Source organism: Chanos chanos, chromosome 6 (assembly GCF_902362185.1).
Source record: "Chanos chanos chromosome 6, fChaCha1.1, whole genome shotgun sequence".
Classification (NCBI taxonomy): domain Eukaryota; kingdom Metazoa; phylum Chordata; class Actinopteri; order Gonorynchiformes; family Chanidae; genus Chanos; species Chanos chanos.
The window spans coordinates 18,142,314-18,161,409 of record NC_044500.1 but is presented as its reverse complement, the minus strand read 5'-3'; the positions used below and the strand labels follow the sequence as shown (position 1 = coordinate 18,161,409).

The 19,096-nt window shown below is 46.4% G+C and overlaps 1 protein-coding gene across 1 annotated transcript; it reads left to right on the top strand.

Annotated features, from left to right (window-relative positions):
* Positions 1-3,632: 3,632 nt before the first annotated feature.
* Positions 3,633-18,175, top strand: ssh2a (slingshot protein phosphatase 2a). The gene is made up of 14 exons (XM_030778130.1): positions 3,633-3,760; positions 9,613-9,725; positions 10,540-10,604; positions 10,716-10,837; positions 10,943-11,008; positions 11,115-11,180; positions 11,463-11,657; positions 13,565-13,658; positions 13,864-13,992; positions 14,140-14,186; positions 14,311-14,457; positions 14,552-14,752; positions 15,470-16,493; positions 16,864-18,175. Exons 1-14 carry the CDS (start codon positions 3,633-3,635, stop codon positions 18,172-18,174), a joined length of 3,708 nt encoding a protein of 1,235 aa, XP_030633990.1. The 3' UTR covers position 18,175.
* Positions 18,176-19,096: the final 921 nt, after the last annotated feature.

Here is a 19,096-nt window from a genome sequence, read left to right as displayed (position 1 = left end):
CATTCCCAGCACATTCATATTTGCATTGGAAAAGTACAGTGCCTTTACCTCAGGCTATGTTTCATCTGGCACGTACGAAACACAACCCCTGTGCAAGCTTTAGTAGGTCACGCTTCCACAACATAATTATGATTTGTCTTCTTTTTTTCCCCCACCGGTCAAATATGAGAAGTGTGCCTGTTTTTCTTCTTGACATAAATCAAACTTGAGATATTACAGAAAACGTCATCTTACTGACAGCAAGATTAAAAAAAAAAAAAAAAAAGCTTTGTTGTATTTTTAATCTCAAGATAAGTTGTTCAAAAAAACACACACAGGTGCAAATGCACCTGTAAAAATAGTTTATTTATCTGGTTGGTACTGAGTACATATACTGTATTGTGTTTTTAATGTGAATGAAAGGTCAAAGGATTGTATATTTTCATTACCATAAAGCAGTGTTTTGTTTTTACTATGTTGATAGGACACTGTGGGTATTTTTATAGTGCTGACTGCCTTGGCCACATTCACACTGGCCTGGCATCAGTCCAACAGCGCATGAACCTCTTAAATGGAGAGCCAGAGGAATAGAAAGAGAGAAGTACAGGGAAGGAGAGAAAAACATAGAATTATGTTTTTTGCTGCAACTGCAGTGAACAGGCTCCTCTGTGGCTGAGCAGGTTCTTCAGGACTCTGTGAGTGTGTGTGTGTGTGAGAGAGAGAGACTGCTGATCTCGTTGAGGGAATGACCATGCAGGTGACACAATGAATCACGCCTTTGTACTTAGCCCTCTCTCATTTAACATGGCTTGTACACCAGCCAGGTGCTTTACCAACACCTCTCTCTCCTCCTTTCTTTGCTTTCTTCTCTCTCTCTCTCTCTCTCTCTTTCTCTCTCCACAATCTCAGTGTGATATTACAGCCAAACACCATCTCTGACACTCCTCTCCATCTCTTTCCTCCTTTAGTTTCTTTCCCTGTGGGGCTCTCTCTCTGTCCCATTTATGTGGCTCTGTCAGCTAATGTAGACCTACTCCCCTGCCTACAGCTCTCCAGCCATCTCAACTCAACAATGACTCAACTCAGAGCTCAATCCAGTGATAATCTCTCAGCACATATTTGATCCAGCCTACAATACAGATGAATACGACAGTCAGTGAATGCCGTCCCTTATTGGGTTTTCTGAGAAGGGTTTCTCACTGTTTTCGCCTGTGCCGTTAAGAGTAGGTAACATATGCATTCTCTGTTCCCATGTATAGGAAACAGCTGGCCTGGGGAGCAGGATGGTCATGAATTGGGGGTAACTGAAGGAGTATTCCAGATTTGTCAAAAAGGACCCCATGACCCTTTTTTTCCTAAACAGCAATTTACCATTGCACAACAGTCAACACCATATGACAACAGCAACATCTCAACTTACCAATCGAGGAAAATAAAATAGTCTAGAAGGGACGCTGAGATCATATAAACAGTTCTTGGGTAGTGCTTACACAACTCAGGTCGTGCACCCCTTGTGTGTTAGCTGGTTTGTGGCTTGTCCCGGCAGACTTACCCACAGCTGTTGGTGTTGGGAGAATGATGAAGTGCGTTTGTGTGTGTGTGTGAAGCAATGTATGCGATGCAGTGTAACATAAGAAGACAGGTGTGTTTATGCCTCTTGTCTAGTGATGTAATCAGCTTTTTGAAGCGATAGAGGAGTCTCTCTCTCTCGCTCTCTCTCTCTCTCTCTCTCTTTTTTTTTTTAAACCATGCACGTCCACACTTGACACCACGCGACTGTGTCACAACACCCTCATGTCTTCCAGCTTCTTCCTAATGTTGACACAGAACAGACAGTCAGGGTACACACACTGGTGCATTTCTCATACAGACTGATGGCTTGAGTGATAGTAGAACCACAGACACATACTCAGTAGATCTCTGACTGACAGCTGCCCGGGTCAGTCACGAAGACAGAATGCAGTGCTGACTGATGCCTATCGCAGACAGACAGTATTCTGCTCACTGCGCCACGGTTAATCCTATTCAAGAAATTCATCACCATCAGTGCGTTTTTTGTGTGTTTTTTTTTGATGATGTTGTTTTTTAATTTGTTTTTTGTACAGTATGGAACTCCATCTCGGTGTGATGCATGTATTATTTAGTATTCCCTGAGATTTTACTGAATTGAACGTAGGTGAGCTGGAGCTTGCTGAAAAGTGTGCCGTGCAGCAGAGAACTCCCTGAAGTGAACTGGAAAGTAAAGTGGTGTGAATTGGAAAATGGCTGTTGCCCATCGGACGACAGGCAGAGGGCTTACTTTACGCCACATCTGTATTTTAAAAAGAAACAAGAACTGTGCTTAAATCGGCTCAGTTTAGACAGTTACTATTTTTTTTTCATGTCCTGCTCCAATGATCTTAAGTTACCTAAAATCCTTATTTGCCATTTTTGTCCGGTTTATGTGTTTACCTTCTGAGTTTTATTTACTTCCTTATAATTGCTCAGAAGTGCCGTTCGCGGGAAAAGCCGTTGATAAACCTCACAATAGCGGCTTGTTTTGATGGAGTAAGACGAGCAATCAGAGGTGTGACGTAGACTGATTGCTCATAAATTAATTTAGTGTTATGCCAACACTCCACGGGTAAATATCAATAGACATAGACAAGAGAAAAGGCTTGGGTTTGTCTAAGCCACGTTTTGCACAGAATCGTGATTGAGTAAAAACATTTACATCAGTGATCGGCACATTCTCTATAGTTCATGATTTTGGGCTTTCCGTGGTTTTTCAACGGCTGAGAGAATTGATGCGATGACTTACATAACATTTACTGTGCTAGATGAGACGCACCTCTCCCCTGTGCAAACTTGTGGTTAAGTTCACCACACCGAGAAACTGTACGTCTCCAAATTCCAAGAGCGCTTAGAACGGGGGCTGGCGATGTTTTGGAGGCTAAATTTAGCTTTCCCTTTCCTTATTATGTTCTTTTTACTTTTAAATTCTATACATAGCGTGGCACTGCCACAGAAAACAACAACGGAAGGAAAGTACTCGTGACCGTTAAAGTGCAGGGATCATGTTCCCTCGCTTTGTCGTTGCGCGGGTGCCTGAACTGCCGTGTCTCCTGATTGCCCTGTATTAAAGGTGCTCAGATGAAGCACATGTCAGCAACTCCTCCTTCCTTCTATTCAAGCGTGAGTCCGCCGGAGCTTAAGTTCGTAGTCAAAAGCCCATGAGAGCAGTTTAAGTGGGTTGCTAGAGCTCGCACTCGAATTTTAATCGAAAGGAAACATAACTTTGTAGCTCTTATAGGCTAACGGATTATTTTTAGTTGTTTTTAAGACTGGCAGAGTGGTTTTATATTTGACGAGTTTACTTAGACTATCGAAAGACTTTATTTGGGACGCTTTGGAAGTGCCAGTGACGTCGGTGACTTGGTTTTTAATTATGTGATCAGTGTTTTTTTTAATATTTTACGTTTACCGGTCTACCTTTGGAGTTAATTAGGATTTAGTTCGATTCGTGCGGACACGGTATTTCAAGACGACTACACAAACCGGACTCTGAGTTCTATACATTCAATCTGTCGTTCCCCATGACTTGAGAAGACCGGCTTCAGCTTTCCCGTGGATATCCGGCCACGGTGTCATCAGTGCTCCGTCGTTCCTCAGCCATGACCCTTGGTAGCCTGGCCGTGTCTGGGAGCTCGGCGGCCGGGAGTTTCTGCTCTTGCTGTGGGGCGAAAATGATGCCATACTTTTCGGACAATGCAGTGGTGTCTCAGAATCAGATCAATCAACTGTAAGTTTGTGTCTTGGAAACAGTATTGCTACGTCGTGTGATTTTAATTGTTGGATGTTACTTTCACACTGCTGTTTTGTTACAAATGTATCCTGATTTTAGGCGAGATTAACCATGCTGTCACAATGAATAAATCGTGTGCCAATTCCACCAGCAGTTTTCTCAGCATAAAGCGTAGTCGCAGAATTAATTTAATTGTTGATAAGTATTATCTATTTAAGTTCCCCGCAAGATCTGGAATTTTATTAATCCGTCTAGAAAAGAACGGATTTAAGTGTTCTGTGTACGTTTGGAGACAAGCCATAATTTATCTTTAAATCAGAGGAGAAAAAAATTGCGAAATATTTAAAGCTGTGCAATTTGAACAGAATGCAATGCTTTTCTGAAGTGTGACGTAACAGGATGTATCGAGGCTTCCTCTCCCTGTTGTGAAATTAGTATTTTGGGAACGTAATTCACCTACCTGTCCGCGTTCTGAGCTCTGCCCGACAATACCCTTTATGGTAATCGATCGGGTCCGTACGAACTGCAGTACTAAGGATGATCGCTTATCGTCATTCATTCATAGAGATGTCAGTGATTGTGCATAAGTAATCCCAGGGCTCAGGCTATTTTGGCAATTTGACATTCGGCAACGGCGATAGCCCCCCCCTGCGTTGGAAAGTAATCGCCAGTACACACCATCCCAACACACTGTGAATACCTGTGGTGTGCTTTGAGTCATGCTTTTGTTTCTAGCACTGATAAGGTACACCTGATTCAATTAGCAGCTGCTTATCAAACCCTTGATGAATTAAATCAGCTGTACCAGCAGTGAGAGAACAGAAATGTTTAGAACCTGGGGTAATGTAAGAGTACTCTAGAGGAGAAACACTGGTTTAGTATGTGTTTTTAGAGCCAGCTCCAATTGGGTCCCTTTTTATGACAGTGATGAATGTGAATGTGTTTTTACTTTCTTTAGGTGTTCGGCAAAGGGCTTGTTTTCCAGATAAAGCTGAACAGTATTCATAATTTCTCTATTCAGGCAATAGTTCAGAGTTAGACGATACTTTAATCTCTAACTAAAAACCTGGCCCAGTCACCAAAACCATCCATCATTTTCTACATCACTGGTTGTGTGGCAACACTCACTGACTGGAAAGCATGAATTGCAATCATCACCATCGAAGCTTGTAATAGCGAAACTGAGAGTTTCAACAGGTAGATTACGTGTCATTTGCATACAGTTTACAGTCAGACTTTGTTTTTTAGAAGAGACTGCATCTAGGTAAAAATTTTGCATGTTTCCTTAATGCTGGAGGCAGTAGAAATGAAGCCTCGTTAGCTGCAGACATACTCTGTCCTCAGTCCAGTGTAAAACTCACTAGAAAATTACCTTGGAGAGACTTTTTTTTTTTATCGGCGTCTGTAGTTTCTGCTTACATTGGCTAATACAGTTCCTTGTGTGGGGAAGTCCACACGCTGTCATTATACACACACCTGAGCTGAGTCACTGTGGCTACGGAGGCAGTCATTGGCTTGTGTGAAGGGATCCTTGTTTGTTTGGGCAGTTTCCAGTGGCTCACTGCTTTGCCTACACATGTACTTTGCGTTAGCCCTAGTCAGGAACGTGTACCATCTCTAGTAATAGGTGGAGTCCAGTCAGATTTTTTTATTTATTTGGTTGGTTGGTTGTTTTTTATTCTGACATGGACATTTTCTGTTCTTTTTTCCCCATTTCTACACTCTTTGTACAAAGCAACGTTTCTAATGTGCAGTGTAAAATAATAAAGTGAAATAGTTCATTATCTGACAGGGAGGAATACATTTTCTCACATATCCATATGAAAACACGCCAGTTGACCAACTCTAGAAAGAGACTAGACAGAGAACTCAAATGGGAAAAGAAGAATTTGGAAGTCTGTTGTTATTGTGTGCATTGCGGAGGTTTTTATTGTTTGGGAGGGTTATCCTGTTGTTAAATTCTCGTGTGTGTTCGAACCACCACACATGCATTTCATGTAGGCACGTGGATTCCATAACTTCCACCAGATGCAGGGAGTTAAATTTTTTTCCCCCATCCCCTTGGAGTGAACTTTGGTCGAGGTTTTTTTTGTTTTGTTTTCCTGAGCTTTGTCAGACGGCGCACTTAGTCAGTGTTGGGAAGCCCCGAATGATATCACGGAAACGACAAAGACAATATTCAATTAATTTCCTAAAACTTGTTTCTTGTTTGACCACAAACATTGATGCATCAACTTATTTGGAAGTCAAGCCAACACTAAAGGAGGATGTCTGTGTGTCAAAGAACACTTTAATCTTTACCTACAGTCCCACAGATAATTACAGGTCAGAGTGAAAAGGAAGTTGTTTGAAAACCTGAAATCTAAAAGGAGAGATTATGTTGTTAGACAAAGTTCTGCTTTTATCGTAAGGCACACCCACAAACGCACACACACAAACACTCACATCACACACACACACATCTCACACACGTGCATGCTTGTGTTATTCCAGGAAGAAGCTGATAAGAGTGCGAATGTGACATGCTTAAGGGTGTGTTTTATGTCAGACAGCTGTATAAGGAAGTCAGATTTTAGGTCACCAGTGTGTGGTGCTACACTGAGAAAAGGACTAAGCATAAATAAGATGATATGCATGGCTTATGAGGATGGATCTGATGTCGTCTGATGGCGAAACCGGGAGTTGACCTTAATGTGACTGATCAGGTTTTCCAAATGACCGAGACGTTGCAGTTCCACCCATAACGGTAATGACTAAATGACAAGTCGATACAATACTTAAGCAGACACCGTTTTGACCAGTGGGAGTCTTTGACAGGATTGTTGAAGATTTTTTTTTTGTTGTTTCTGTTTTTGGGTTTTTTTGTTTTTTTTTATCCAGTCACAGCTGGGTTGCCTGTGACCTCTAGAACCTTTATATCCTCCTTCAGATTCTTCTTCTCTTTCTTTTCCTCTGTCTGCTGCTGTTAGGGAATTTCCCTCTTCTCCTCAAGTCATCCTGTCTTTAATTGGTCAGCTCTGTGGTCCAATCGGGAGCCTCGGGTTTTTCTAAAACCGGAATAGACCCAGACAGTCTGCCTTGAATTGAAAAACTTGAGCTCGAGGCTCAAATTCACATGTATGGTGTCCAAAACCAAGGTGACAACCACCTACAGATCCCTGCTCCATCTCATTACCGTTAGATCATCTTTTTTAATTTTTCCTCCCATGCTCTATATTTACCTATGGTTGGCCGTTTCTGCGTTGGCCTGCTCTGTGTATGTGAGTGTGTTCACACTTGAATGGTGTATATGGAACAGAGTGCAGTATCTGGGACTTGGAAGGTGACAGAATGCAGCCCCTTACCCTGCCGCCCCCCCCACCCCGGCCCAGTTACTACCACACTTCCCTATATTTCTCTCTATCTCTCTCTCTCTCTGCCCTGGACTCATAAGGCCTTTGCTCAGCCTGGGCCTATATTTATCTCTTGCCTTGTTTGAGAGTGACTAATATGGGCAGAGACAGGCAGGGGGGTCAGGCTAGTAGGAGGGGAGGTGAGACTCTGTCCTTCAGCACTCCCCCCTCCCAACCCCCCCCTTACATAGTGATGATAATGTCTGTGCCCTAACAAGTACCTAGCCAACACCGCATGCCAAAAGATGACCCTCCCCTCCCTCTCTCTTTCTCTCTCCCTCTCCCTGTCTCTCTCTCTCGCCTCATCATTCCACCCCATGTGAAAGAGTGAGACGAATGCAGACAAGTTATTTCTTCTGTCTGACCCATCAGGTTTTTTTTTCTCTCTCTCTCTCTCTCTCAGGCTGATGGTGTGAGTATGTCCTTACATGTCTGTGATAGTCAAATATCACTGTGGGTTAAATGCCAGATCCCAGTGACCTCTCAGCTCTGTCCGCAAGGATAAAACACTACCTTACAAATCAGCAGCGCACATCAGCCACTGCAGTGCATTCCCCTCTGTTTCTCTCCTTTATTGGGAGTTTTATTTATTTTATTTGTTTGTGCGTTTGTTTTATACCGCCTCCAGAGCCTAATTGCATTTGCTGTCTAGACCGGCGATCTTTTACAATCAGAGAAATGTTTCAAAAAGACAGGATTGCCATAGGCGAATTTCTTGACCTATAGAGAAGCATTAAAGCACATGTCAATTTGCACGTTTCTGCTACCTTGGTTTTTAGCAGAAGTGGAAATCGTCAACAGTCAGTGAAGTCTAAGTCTAAGGTGCCTTAATTGTTGCTTGAGGTCACCTGAGTTTGCCAGTGTTTTACAGTAATGGAAATGTAGCCAGTCATGGCTTGTCATTGGAGATGATCTACAGTAGGGACCCAAAACTGAACAAGTCTATCAATAGCCTGCATTCATTCAAGCTGCTTGGTATATATTTAGGGAAGTAAAATTAGCCACTACCCCGACACCTGGGTCCTCAGTGCTGCAGAGAGAGACAGAGATGCAGACACAGAGAGAGAGAGAGAGAGAGAGAGGCTTTTGGGCACAGAATAGTTCTTTCTCTGCGTTATACATCCTTCAATGCAGTTTTGAGATTCCAGCGTTTTAGTGTTCAGATTCACTTGCCTGCATGTGCTATTATCAGACCCAGCTCTGTTTCTACTCTCTCACTTTCTCTCTCTCTCTCCTTTTCGCCCCCCTCTCTCTTGCTTCCTTTCATTTCTCCTCTCCGCTTGTATAACTCTGCCTCTTCTCCTTGCCTTTTACGAGAGCGCTCCACTGTCCATCTCTCGGCCGTTATTGGAGCCAGCTGTCGAGGAGAGAGAGAGAAAGAGAGAGAGAGAACGAAACGGAGAAAACACATGGGCGAGAAACGAGTGGAGTAAGAGAAGGAGAGAGTGAGGGAGGAAACAGCTGGGTCAGGGGTGAGCGACTGGTGGGAAGTGAGCTCAATTCGAGCTGAGTGTTTTTGTTTTCTTACCCCCCCCCCCTCCCCTCCTCTCCTCTTCTTTTTTTTTTTTTTTTTTTAACTCAGGGTGTGACTGACCCCAACTACACAGCTTCTCATATTTCTCAATATTCTGCAAATGTTGGCATATTTCCTCCCTGTGTGTTGAAAGGGGTACACACATGTCAGTTTTTCTCTCACCATCTGAATGAGAAGGATTCTTTTTAGCGGTTAGGAGTTTTGTTTTTTTTTTTTCCCCCACAGTGAAATGAAATCCTATGCAAACCTTATTTGTGAGAATCAGAGGTTTCGTGTTAATCAGAGGAAGCCGACCTCCTTCCAGCATACTTGTCGTTCTGCGGGTTTGGGTTGAAACATATTTTGATGAAAAAGTATGTTCCAGAGATCATAGTCCTGTCTTCCTTCTCCTTCATTGAATCTGTTCTCAAGAAGCGCTTGGCTCACATTAGAAAAAAAACCCACACGACTAGTGTCCTTTCTGTAAGTCCCTAGAGCTTCAGGCATATGCATGCGAATGTCCTTCATCGAGGCCCAACCCCCCCCCCCCCCCCCCCACCCCCCACCCATTCTGTTTTCATGTTCTCAGCACTGGGTTGATTTATTCTGCTTCGACATCTCTGTCATGACTTGATTAGGTGGATCCTCAGCGTGCACTCGGTCTCCTCCAATACGCCTGGCCCCCCGCCGCGTTTGGCCCAGCCACGGGCTGCCGTGCTGGGCTACGGTAGAGGACCTCTCTCTGCCTCTCTCCGGAGGGAGAAAAAACTGGAACACGTCAGAACACTGTGTTCTGTGTCAGCGTGTGTGTTTTTGTGCAGCTACAATGGCTAAGACAGACCTGTGACCCATTTTTCCTTGTTCAGGGTAAACTGACAAACTGTTCTCTGTCTCTCTCACTCTCTCTCTCCCTATCCCTCTCTTTTTTCTCTTTCTTTTCTCAGTATCAGTGAAAGCTTCCTCACTGTGAAAGGTGCTGCTCTCTTCCTCCCCCGTGGAAATGGCTCCTCCCCCTCTTCAGTGCCCCGCATCACGCAGCGACGCAACAAACACACAGGTATGTCTCACACACACATACGCGGAATGCACACACACACACATACGCGGAATGCACACACATACTATATACAGTTTAGCACATGCAACTCCAGCCACGTCGATCTCCTCATTAAATTCAGTCTGATACCATGTGCCCAATAATGAAATTCAGCATAATGTCACAGTGCGGTGCAGTGCAGCTAATGGAATCAACCAACAGAGCTTACGCAGCCAAACACACCCCCCCCCCCCCCCCCCCCCCCCCCCACAGCTGAGTCTAAAGTTGTCAGAAGGTGGGCGCAGCAGCATGCGGTGGGGGCGGGGTTATCAGCGTACTGTAGAGTTTTTCCATGGGACTGTCCTTGAACTTGGGGGCCCTCGTTTATGCCAGCAAATGCCTGCCGTGGCATCAGACGCAGCGGCAGCTCTGCAGAGCGTTGGTGTCAGCTTTGATGAGATTATAGGACAGTTAAAGTGAAACTGATGTATCCTCAGAGGTATATCTGTGATGAACTAGTCAGGCCCAGGTGGGATTTACCATTTATATGTTAAAAAAAGGTCCTCTTTTTTTTTTCCCCCCTTTTTTTTTCCCCTTTTCTGAGGAAAGTGAGGCCATTAGCTGTAGCGTGTGAGCCGTGTGTGAGCTTTGTCTCATTAAGAGGAAGTGAAAGCCGTATGAAGCGATAGAGCTGTGAAATGTAAATTTTCAGACGCTTTGATGGCGGTGGCTGCGTCCTGAGCAGACTCCGTCCTCATTAAAGCAGAGTGACAGATTTAAGGGAGGAGACACTGACTCTGTGTGTGTGTGTCTGTGTGTTTGTTTGTTTGTCCAGGTGACCTCCAGCAGCACCTACAGACCATGTTCACCCTGCTTCGGCCAGAAGACACCATCCGCTTGGTGAGTGTACACACACACACACACACACACACCAGTGAATCGCTGCTTTAGCATAGTGAAATATGTAAAGCTCTCTCTCACACACACATTCCCATCCTCTCTCTCTCTTAGGCTGTGCGTCTGGAGAGTGCCTACCCTCAGTGCACACGCTACATGGTAATTGTTTCCACCAACGGCCGTCAGGACACAGAGGAGAGCATTGTACTGGGAATGGACTTCAGTTCCTCTGACTGGTCAGTTCCCATTACGTTTCCTCTATGGCATTATTTTTTTAATTCTATTTTTTAGTCTTTATCTTTCCTCTTATTAAAGTGTGTCTGTGTGTGTGTTTGTTTTAGTTCGTGCTCAGTGGGGCTGGTCCTCCCCCTGTGGAGTGACACTCTGATACACTTGGATGGTGATGGGTAAGAAATTACACACCCCTCACTTTCCTCTTCTAGAAAAATGCTGCACAACAGCCAAGAGCTGTTTTAACTGTGGTTTGTAATGTGTGTTTGTGAATGTTTGCAGGGGGTTCAGTGTGTCCACAGTAAACAGGGTCCATGTGTTTAAGCCTGTGTCAGTCCAGGCCATGTGGTGAGTCACAATCAGTTTGTATCTTTTACTCTTCCCTTCTTTTCTATTCTTTCTCTCTGTCTTTCTCTCTCTCTTTCACACACAGTCTCTTACTCATTCCTTTCAGCTCAGTGTCAGTTCCAGGCTGTAAAGCTTTATTGGCAAGACTTTTTAAAATAAAATATTTTCAGAGCTACTTGCGATACACACATTTACTAACATATATGGTACATACTAAAAACTATCAGGTGTTCTCACCCTCTTTCCTTGGTTTTCTCACCTTGTCTCTCTTTCCTCCCTCAGGGCTGCGTTGCAGTCTTTGCACAAAGCTTGCGAGGTGGCACGTTGTCATAACTACTACCCCGGCAGCCTGTTCCTGACATGGGTCAGTTACTATCAGAGCCGCGTGACCTCCGACCAGCTCTGCATCAACGAATGGAACGCCATGCAAGACGTGCAGTCCCACCGGGCAGACTCTCCCGTGCTGTTCACCGACGTGTGAGTACAGACAAGACTAACAGACCACACTCATTCGCATGCAGACAGACAATGAGTGAGGGACAGACAGAGAAAGAGTGAGAGGGAGAAAGAGGAACGGAGTCAGTCATTTCTGGGATGGCGGGGTTGCGTAAAGGAGAAGCGGTAATTTAATGACATTTCGCTCGCGCAGAGATTCCTGGAAAGGAGATCTTGTTGTGGCCGAAACACTTTGTCACACAGAGCGTGTCATGTGTGTCCCAGACTGTTCTGTTTGTTCCCAAAACACTGCAAGCACATGCACACCCTACATACACACACACAGTAACCCGTGTGTGTGTGCGCAAGTGTAAGTGGATGAACTTTGACACTGGGGGGGGGTGGTAATGGAGAGCTTTGCTGTGAGGGCTTTGAACTGGGGACACGTCTGCAGAAACACAGCCATACACAAGAGTTTACCAACACTACATTTCACAGAATAGCAGCTCCTACATTCCTACAGCGAACCGATGGTGCAACATGGGGCTTTGACACGGAGCAAAACATTGATGTATATCTCTGCCACTGGGCGGAGGAGGGAGGACAGGGGTGTTGTATTGGGAGGGAAATTCCCCCGGTTAGAGGTGGTCAGATGTGCATGTGTTTTTGTCTTCAGTGAGCATGGCCCGCCGCCGCGCCTTAAAATAGCCGCGCCTCTGAGCCAGCTTGATTTACGGTCGGAAAAAGCACGAGACGGATAGGTGGACTAAACAGACAGATGTAAACAGGTGCCGAAAAAGAGAGAGGAATGAAGGGGAGGGGAGTGAAATCGAAGGAGTAATTGAGGAGGGTGATGGTTTGTCGAAGCTTACTCTTTCTGGGGGGGGGTGGGTGTGGGGGGGCATGAGCCATAGATGTTTTATTTTCCTCGAGAGATGAGAATCAATTAGGTCAAGCAGAAACACACTGTCGAACTCTTATTAAAACCCGTCGTCCACTGGCCTGTGGAAAATTACACACACAGGCCATTGTGTCTTGTGTACAAAACAAGACAATGAAATGAAGGCATTCCTAATAGTCGGATCCTGCAGGGGTCAGAGCCAAAGTCAAGAGAGCGCTCTTTGTGCAAAGCTTTTGGTACACGCCGCTTCTATTCACAGTTAAGAGCCTTTCTCTTCATCTGTGTGTGTGTGTTCGTATGTTTACTCGCCTGTGTGTATTTGGGTGTAGCGCTTAGATATTAAAAGCCAATGGGCAGAGAGGCTTGTAACTCAACACCTGCACTGGGTCGCTTCTCAACGAAGATAAAAAATCTCTTCTGGTTTCTTGGCCCTTTTTGTAGAGAGGTCAGTCCGGTGTGTGTGTGTGTGTCTAAACAGGCTCTCTCTTTCCAGTGCTGGGGGAGCATCCAGCCACCATGTGAGCTTCTTGCTCAAACACACATGCACACACATACCCCATCACCTGCTTAATAGTATTTTCTCTTGTGGGAAGTGACCTACATTGAGTGTGTGTTTTTTTTAAGGGTTGCTGTTCTGAGGGCTTAGAGAGAATGGAGGCCCATTCTCATGGGAGCCAATCAGGGCTTGTATTACTATCGGCATAGGGACACATGTTCCTATGTAACCCTCAACACACACACACACAGAAGTGTCCCAGGAATGACGTGTGGTTCTCGGAAAAACCCATAGCAACAGTGGTAGTGTAATGCTAGTGGTTTGTGTTATGGTAATCAAAGTGTTTGTTGTTTTAAAGAGTTTATTTAGATAAGTGACACTGTATACACATTTACTAATGCATTTAGGGGTCTAACTTGAGTTTGTGTATGGGATGATGTTTTGTATATCGTTCTGAAGACGTGATTGTGTAATTGAGCAAAGCATGTTACGCGTCAGTTCTTTTTGAAGACGTGATTACGTGTTTGAGCGAAGTGTGTTGTTTGTTGACAGGCCCACAGAGAGGGAACGCACAGAAAGATTGATCAAGACCCGTCTAAGAGAGATCATGATGCAAAAAGACCTGGAGAACGTCACTTCCAAAGAGGTGCGACCCCCACAGCCCAGCCACGCCACAAGTGTTCACCTGCACTTTTCCCCCACCCTAATTTTCACCTCATATTACATAACTCATCTGCCATTTTAATTAACTAACTGGTGACCTCAGTTTGCTTTTTTTGTATGCCATATTTAGATGACTGTCGGTGGAAAAGACGTTGGTTTTAATTGTGCTGTTGTTTGTTTTCCCTTAGATTCGCACAGAACTGGAGATGCAGATGGTTTGCAACCTCCGAGAGTTTAAAGAGTTCATCGACAACGAGATGATCGTCATCCTTGGGCAGATGGACAGCCCCACGGAAATCTTCGACCATGTTTACCTGGTCAGTGTCCCCTTTCTCCTGCTAGTGTCGTGACCAAGAACAGCATTTAAGGGATTTGGGTTATGTGTGAGGTTTTTTTGGGGGGTTTTTTTTTTTGGGCTTGTCTTCCCAAAGCCTTTTCTGAAATTGTTTTGTTTTTGCATTTAGGGTTCGGAATGGAACGCGTCCAATCTTGAGGAGCTTCAAAGCAGTGGGTAAGCACTGTCACACGGCAGAGGAACTGTTTCAAATTACAGCCACTTCTCTGGCACAGAACTTGTCGTTAATTCACTCCTCTCTCTGTCTCTCTCCCTCTTTCTCTCTGTCTCTCTCCATCAGAGTGCGCTACATCCTCAACGTGACCCGAGAGATCGACAACTTCTTCCCTGGTCTGTTTGAGTACCACAACATTCGCGTGTACGACGAGGAAGCCACTAACTTACTGGAATACTGGAACGACACCTACAAATTCATCTCCAAAGCCAAGTGAGTGGTCAGACCGGACTCCCAAGGTTGTTTTTCTCTGGAGACCGTTATGGGTGTACTCAACAGGAGTTTGTCTTGGTTTTGTCTGTTGTAGGAAAGCGGGTGCCAAGTGCCTGGTCCACTGTAAGATGGGCGTCAGTCGTTCGGCCTCCACCGTCATCGCCTACGCCATGAAGGAGTACGGCTGGGACTTGGAGAGGGCTTTCGAACACGTCAAAGATCGCCGTGCCGTCACCAAACCAAACCCCTCCTTCATGAAACAGCTGGAGGAGTACCAAGGCATCCTGTTGGCCAGGTACGGAGACAACACACACTTACACAACGTACTTACACAACGTACACACTGCACATACATAAACACATTCCCCCTCCCCAACAAGTGGCCCGAATGTAATGACCTACAGCGAGAGAGAGACAGAGAGAGAGATGTTCACACTCCCTATATAATAACATTAAGTCTGCCAGGGCATCCTGCTAGTCAGGTACTTGACTACTGCACACACCTGTAACAACGCAACTACACCCCACACCCTTCTTACAAAACGGCTGAAATTGGGCGTACTGCCTGCCACTGACACACTTTTGCACAATGCAGCAGGATTACATATATCCTGACTGCCCTGTAAAAGCCGAGGTTGAAATTTCCATTGGCTCTTTGTACGGTGTATGCTACAGCAGGGCTTGGTTTCCATAGCAGTGTGTACAGCTGTACAGCTTTTGTACGTATGTGCGTTGCTGACGTAAGAGTGGAGAAGCAGAAGCTGCAGGGCCACATTCTTTCATTGCAAAGTCAATTTTCCAACCTCTGCCTTTATGTTGACTCTTTTTCTTTCAATCACTGACATCCAACACCCGATGGCTTTGCAGCATTTTCTTTTTTTCTGGTTGAGTAAAGGAAAGTGGTTGACACCCTTAATGACGCATTGTTCTTTTTTTGAGTCAGTTTTGTTCCATGCAAGAATAGGACCGGTAGTGTGGATTGTAATCCTCATTGTGTCCTCTCTGTCTCCAGCAAACAGAGACACAACAAACTGTGGCGCTCCCATTCAGACAGTGACCTATCAGAGCGTCGCGAGCCTCCGTGTCGGACCCCACACACCCTGGGCCGCTCGGACCCCCACAATAACAACCGCACCAGCTCACCCTCCCTGCAGCAGGTCCTGGGCACGGCTGCTCTTCAGGCCTTAAACAGCAAAGCCGAAGTCCCAGAGTCAGAGCAAGACCGCGCCGACACGCTCTCCGAGCCGTCCACACTCACCACCACCAGCAGCGCTTCCAACCACGCCCTCTGTGACTCTGAGGAGAACCTCCTCCTCTCCTCCCAGAAACCCAAACAAGAGGAGGATCCTTTCCTTCCCCCTCGGCCCAGGCCGCGGGCGGCCACAGTGGTGCCCGAGCAGAGCTCCCAGCGTTCAACTTTGCTGAGTGTAGCGACTACCGTGCCTATATCTGGACCTCACCCTCCACCCTTGCTCCACCTCATCCCAACGGCTCCCTCTCTGGAGCCTCCAGCTGAAAATGCTGCGGTAGATCACTGTAAGCAGTCGTCTCCATCTGTGCCTGAGCGAAACACAGACTCTGTCGAGCTGATACTTAACGCACTTGACTCAAGTGAATCTGAGGACTCTCATCAGATTAGCGAGTCCACTGTGTCAAAAAGCTTGGAGCTTTCTCTGGACAGTGGTTCTGGAGTTGGAGCCGATTTAGCATCACCGGGAATACCCATGGTTCTCGGCCCGTCCGGTCTGGAGTTGGATCTCCATGGTAACGATGACAATAACAACCCCAGTGGCACTCAGACAGAGTTATCAGATAGCCCAGTTAGCACAAACCCTTCCAGGCTCAGTACGGACAGCATCGACTTCTTCAGTGCCCGAGAGAAATTCCTCGGCCTGTCCCAGGACGGCTTGGCACGCTCCCTCTCGGAGCCGGCAGCTCCCCGGACGCCTCATTCCAGATGTCTCAGCCAGGAGCTGCAGCCCTCGTCTGCAGAGGATGCCGATGTGGTGCCAGCCAGCGAGGGAGACCAGAAAAACGTGAGAAGCTTGTCACTTGTTTTACGCTTGTAGCTCATGTTCACATTCTGTCTTTCTAAGAAGTCAGTCAAAACTGAGCAGTGTGACATTTTCAGTACAGTCAGACACTGTCACCTTGGTTATATTAGTGGTTGGGTAAGAATTGATGTAGCTCTGCCTCCTGCTGGAATTATGGAGAAATTGCACGAGCATTTAAACAGAAAAAGTACATACAGAGACATGATGGATATGTTACCTTCCAAACCTCTAGCATAATTATATAAGCTCTATCTGAAGAATATCGATCACAGGAAATGTTAATAATCTGTTATTTTCTCTCCCTCTCTCTCCGTCCCTCTCCCTCCCTCTCTTGCTCTCTGTGCTCCATTAGTGCTCTTCCCAACCAGAGGACAGCAGTGACATGAGTTCTCAGACTGTAGCAGTCTCCCAGCCCCACAGCCATGATAATGGAGTGTCTGTGCGTCACATAGTGACTGAACTGGAGTCCATAACTCACACTGTAACCCCCATCAGTCATCATTCTGCCCAGGAGGAGGAGGACGAAGATAACCAGGAAAAGGCAGATTCCTCACACACCCCCTTCATGCTGTCCACCAGCTGGCCCTCTGGCTCAGTGCGTCGTGTGACAAAGCAACTGGAGCTTAGGCTGAAGCAGGAGCTAGAGGACTCCCAGTCAGCAGGCGTCCCTTCCCCTTCCCGTTCCTCTCTTCCTTCACCCTGCATGGACTGCACTCAGCCATGCTCAGCCTCCCCGCCACCAGGGGGCACTGTAGACATGGCCTGCAATGAACCAGAAAACCGTCATGGTGGAGATACCAAAGAGCTGCACAATTCAAACTCTGAGTTAGATCCTTCATTTTCTGTATACCCAGTCAGCAAACAACCTCTAGATTCTGACCATGTTACAGTGAGCCCTCCTCAAGAGCTGGACCCTTCTAGCACCCTCTTGTGGTTGGATGGTGTAACTGAATTGGAGACAGACACAGATGACCCGGTGCGCCCAAACGCACAGCTGGCCCGCAGCAGCGAGGACTTGGAGAAGATTCAGGAGACTCTGCGGGAACTGCAGGCTTTTCTGTATGAGGCCACGGGGCTGGGGGGCCATTCAGGGACGGCTCAGGGCCAGCCCCCCCCAGCAGTTGGATCAGAGGAACAGCAACAACCAGAGCTCCGGGGCCCAGCCATGTGGCAGAGGGCTATGGAGATCGAAGCACGTATCCGCCAGGCAGGCCTTACCCCGCCCTCCCTCATGAAACGATCCGCCTCCCTGGCCAAACTGGACTGTCTGGAACTCTCTGCCAATGACCTGAACGACTGGGATTTCCACGCCCCTAGCCCCTCCCCCGGCCCTCAGCAGCCAGTTGCTGCCTCCTCCTCCTTGCCATCCACATCCCACTCGCACTGCCCCGACGACGCACATAAAAAACAGCGCATTTTACCTCAGAGCCGGTCCAGTCCTGACCCCCCGGCGCCTCGGCTGGAGCCCGTCAGGACGGAGGGCTCCGCCCACCAGCACAGACTTTCAAGTGGCAGTGTCTCCCTCGAACAGAGCCACTGTCAACCCGTGGTTACCGTGACGACGACGCGGCAGCAGCAGCACGCAAAGCCACACCCTGCGCGACGGCTCCGCAGAGCAGCAGACAAGAAAAAGACTGTGACCGTCCTATATAACACCATGTGACATTGGCTGAACTCTGACCTCCACAGACTCGGGGAGGGGGGGGGGACCTAGCCATGTGTCCATGGGTTAGGGGTGAAGGGGTGAGGGGGGGGGATTAGGATTAGCTGCTTGGGTGGGTTTCAGACACTGTGGTCTGTAAAACATGGATCAGTGAGATCCATATCTAAGCTGAAACTGTGAGCGTGTGCTACTGTAGGGATGTGTGCGTGTGTGTGTGTGAGCGCGAGAGTGTGTGTGTGTGAGTGACTGTTTGTTTGCGTCAGTGCATTTTTCCCTGTCCAGAAATTTTCAGATATGAACTGAAATGAGGGGACTGTTTCACAGAACATGCACTTTACATCTCATGGTTTTCACTGTAATTTTAATTTTTTTGTTTGTTTGTTTGGGGGTTTTTTTACGTTTATTTTGGGGAGTATGTTTGCACTGATTCAGAGGTAGCCTGGCTGTATGTTTCTGATGTATGTGGCGTTTTCTCCTTGTTATAAAATCAGGTAAACTTGATATGTACTTTTTTTATCCTGTGCTTTAGCTGTGACTATTAAAGAAACAAAACTGCATTAATTTTAACCATGTTTGTCATGGGCTTAATTCGATTCACACCAAATACAAATGAACCCTTTTTTTGGATATTTAACCCACCCTACCGTCAAACACAGGCAATAGTGCAGAGGAATCTTTTGCCAAGCTGTATTGTAAAGCAATGTGTGTGACATGACACGTGAAGTATGCGAGTTATAACTAGTTTTGGAGAAGAGCGCCTGTGTGTGGCCAGATAGAGAACTGCGGGGATGATGTAATGCCCTGTATATTACGGGGCTGTCTGATTTACTGCTGCGCTCAGATGTATCGTTTGTGCTGCATGTGCAGTGGCCTCCTGCAAAACAATCTTACTTGGTGTATTTAACGTCTGGCATTTTTATTG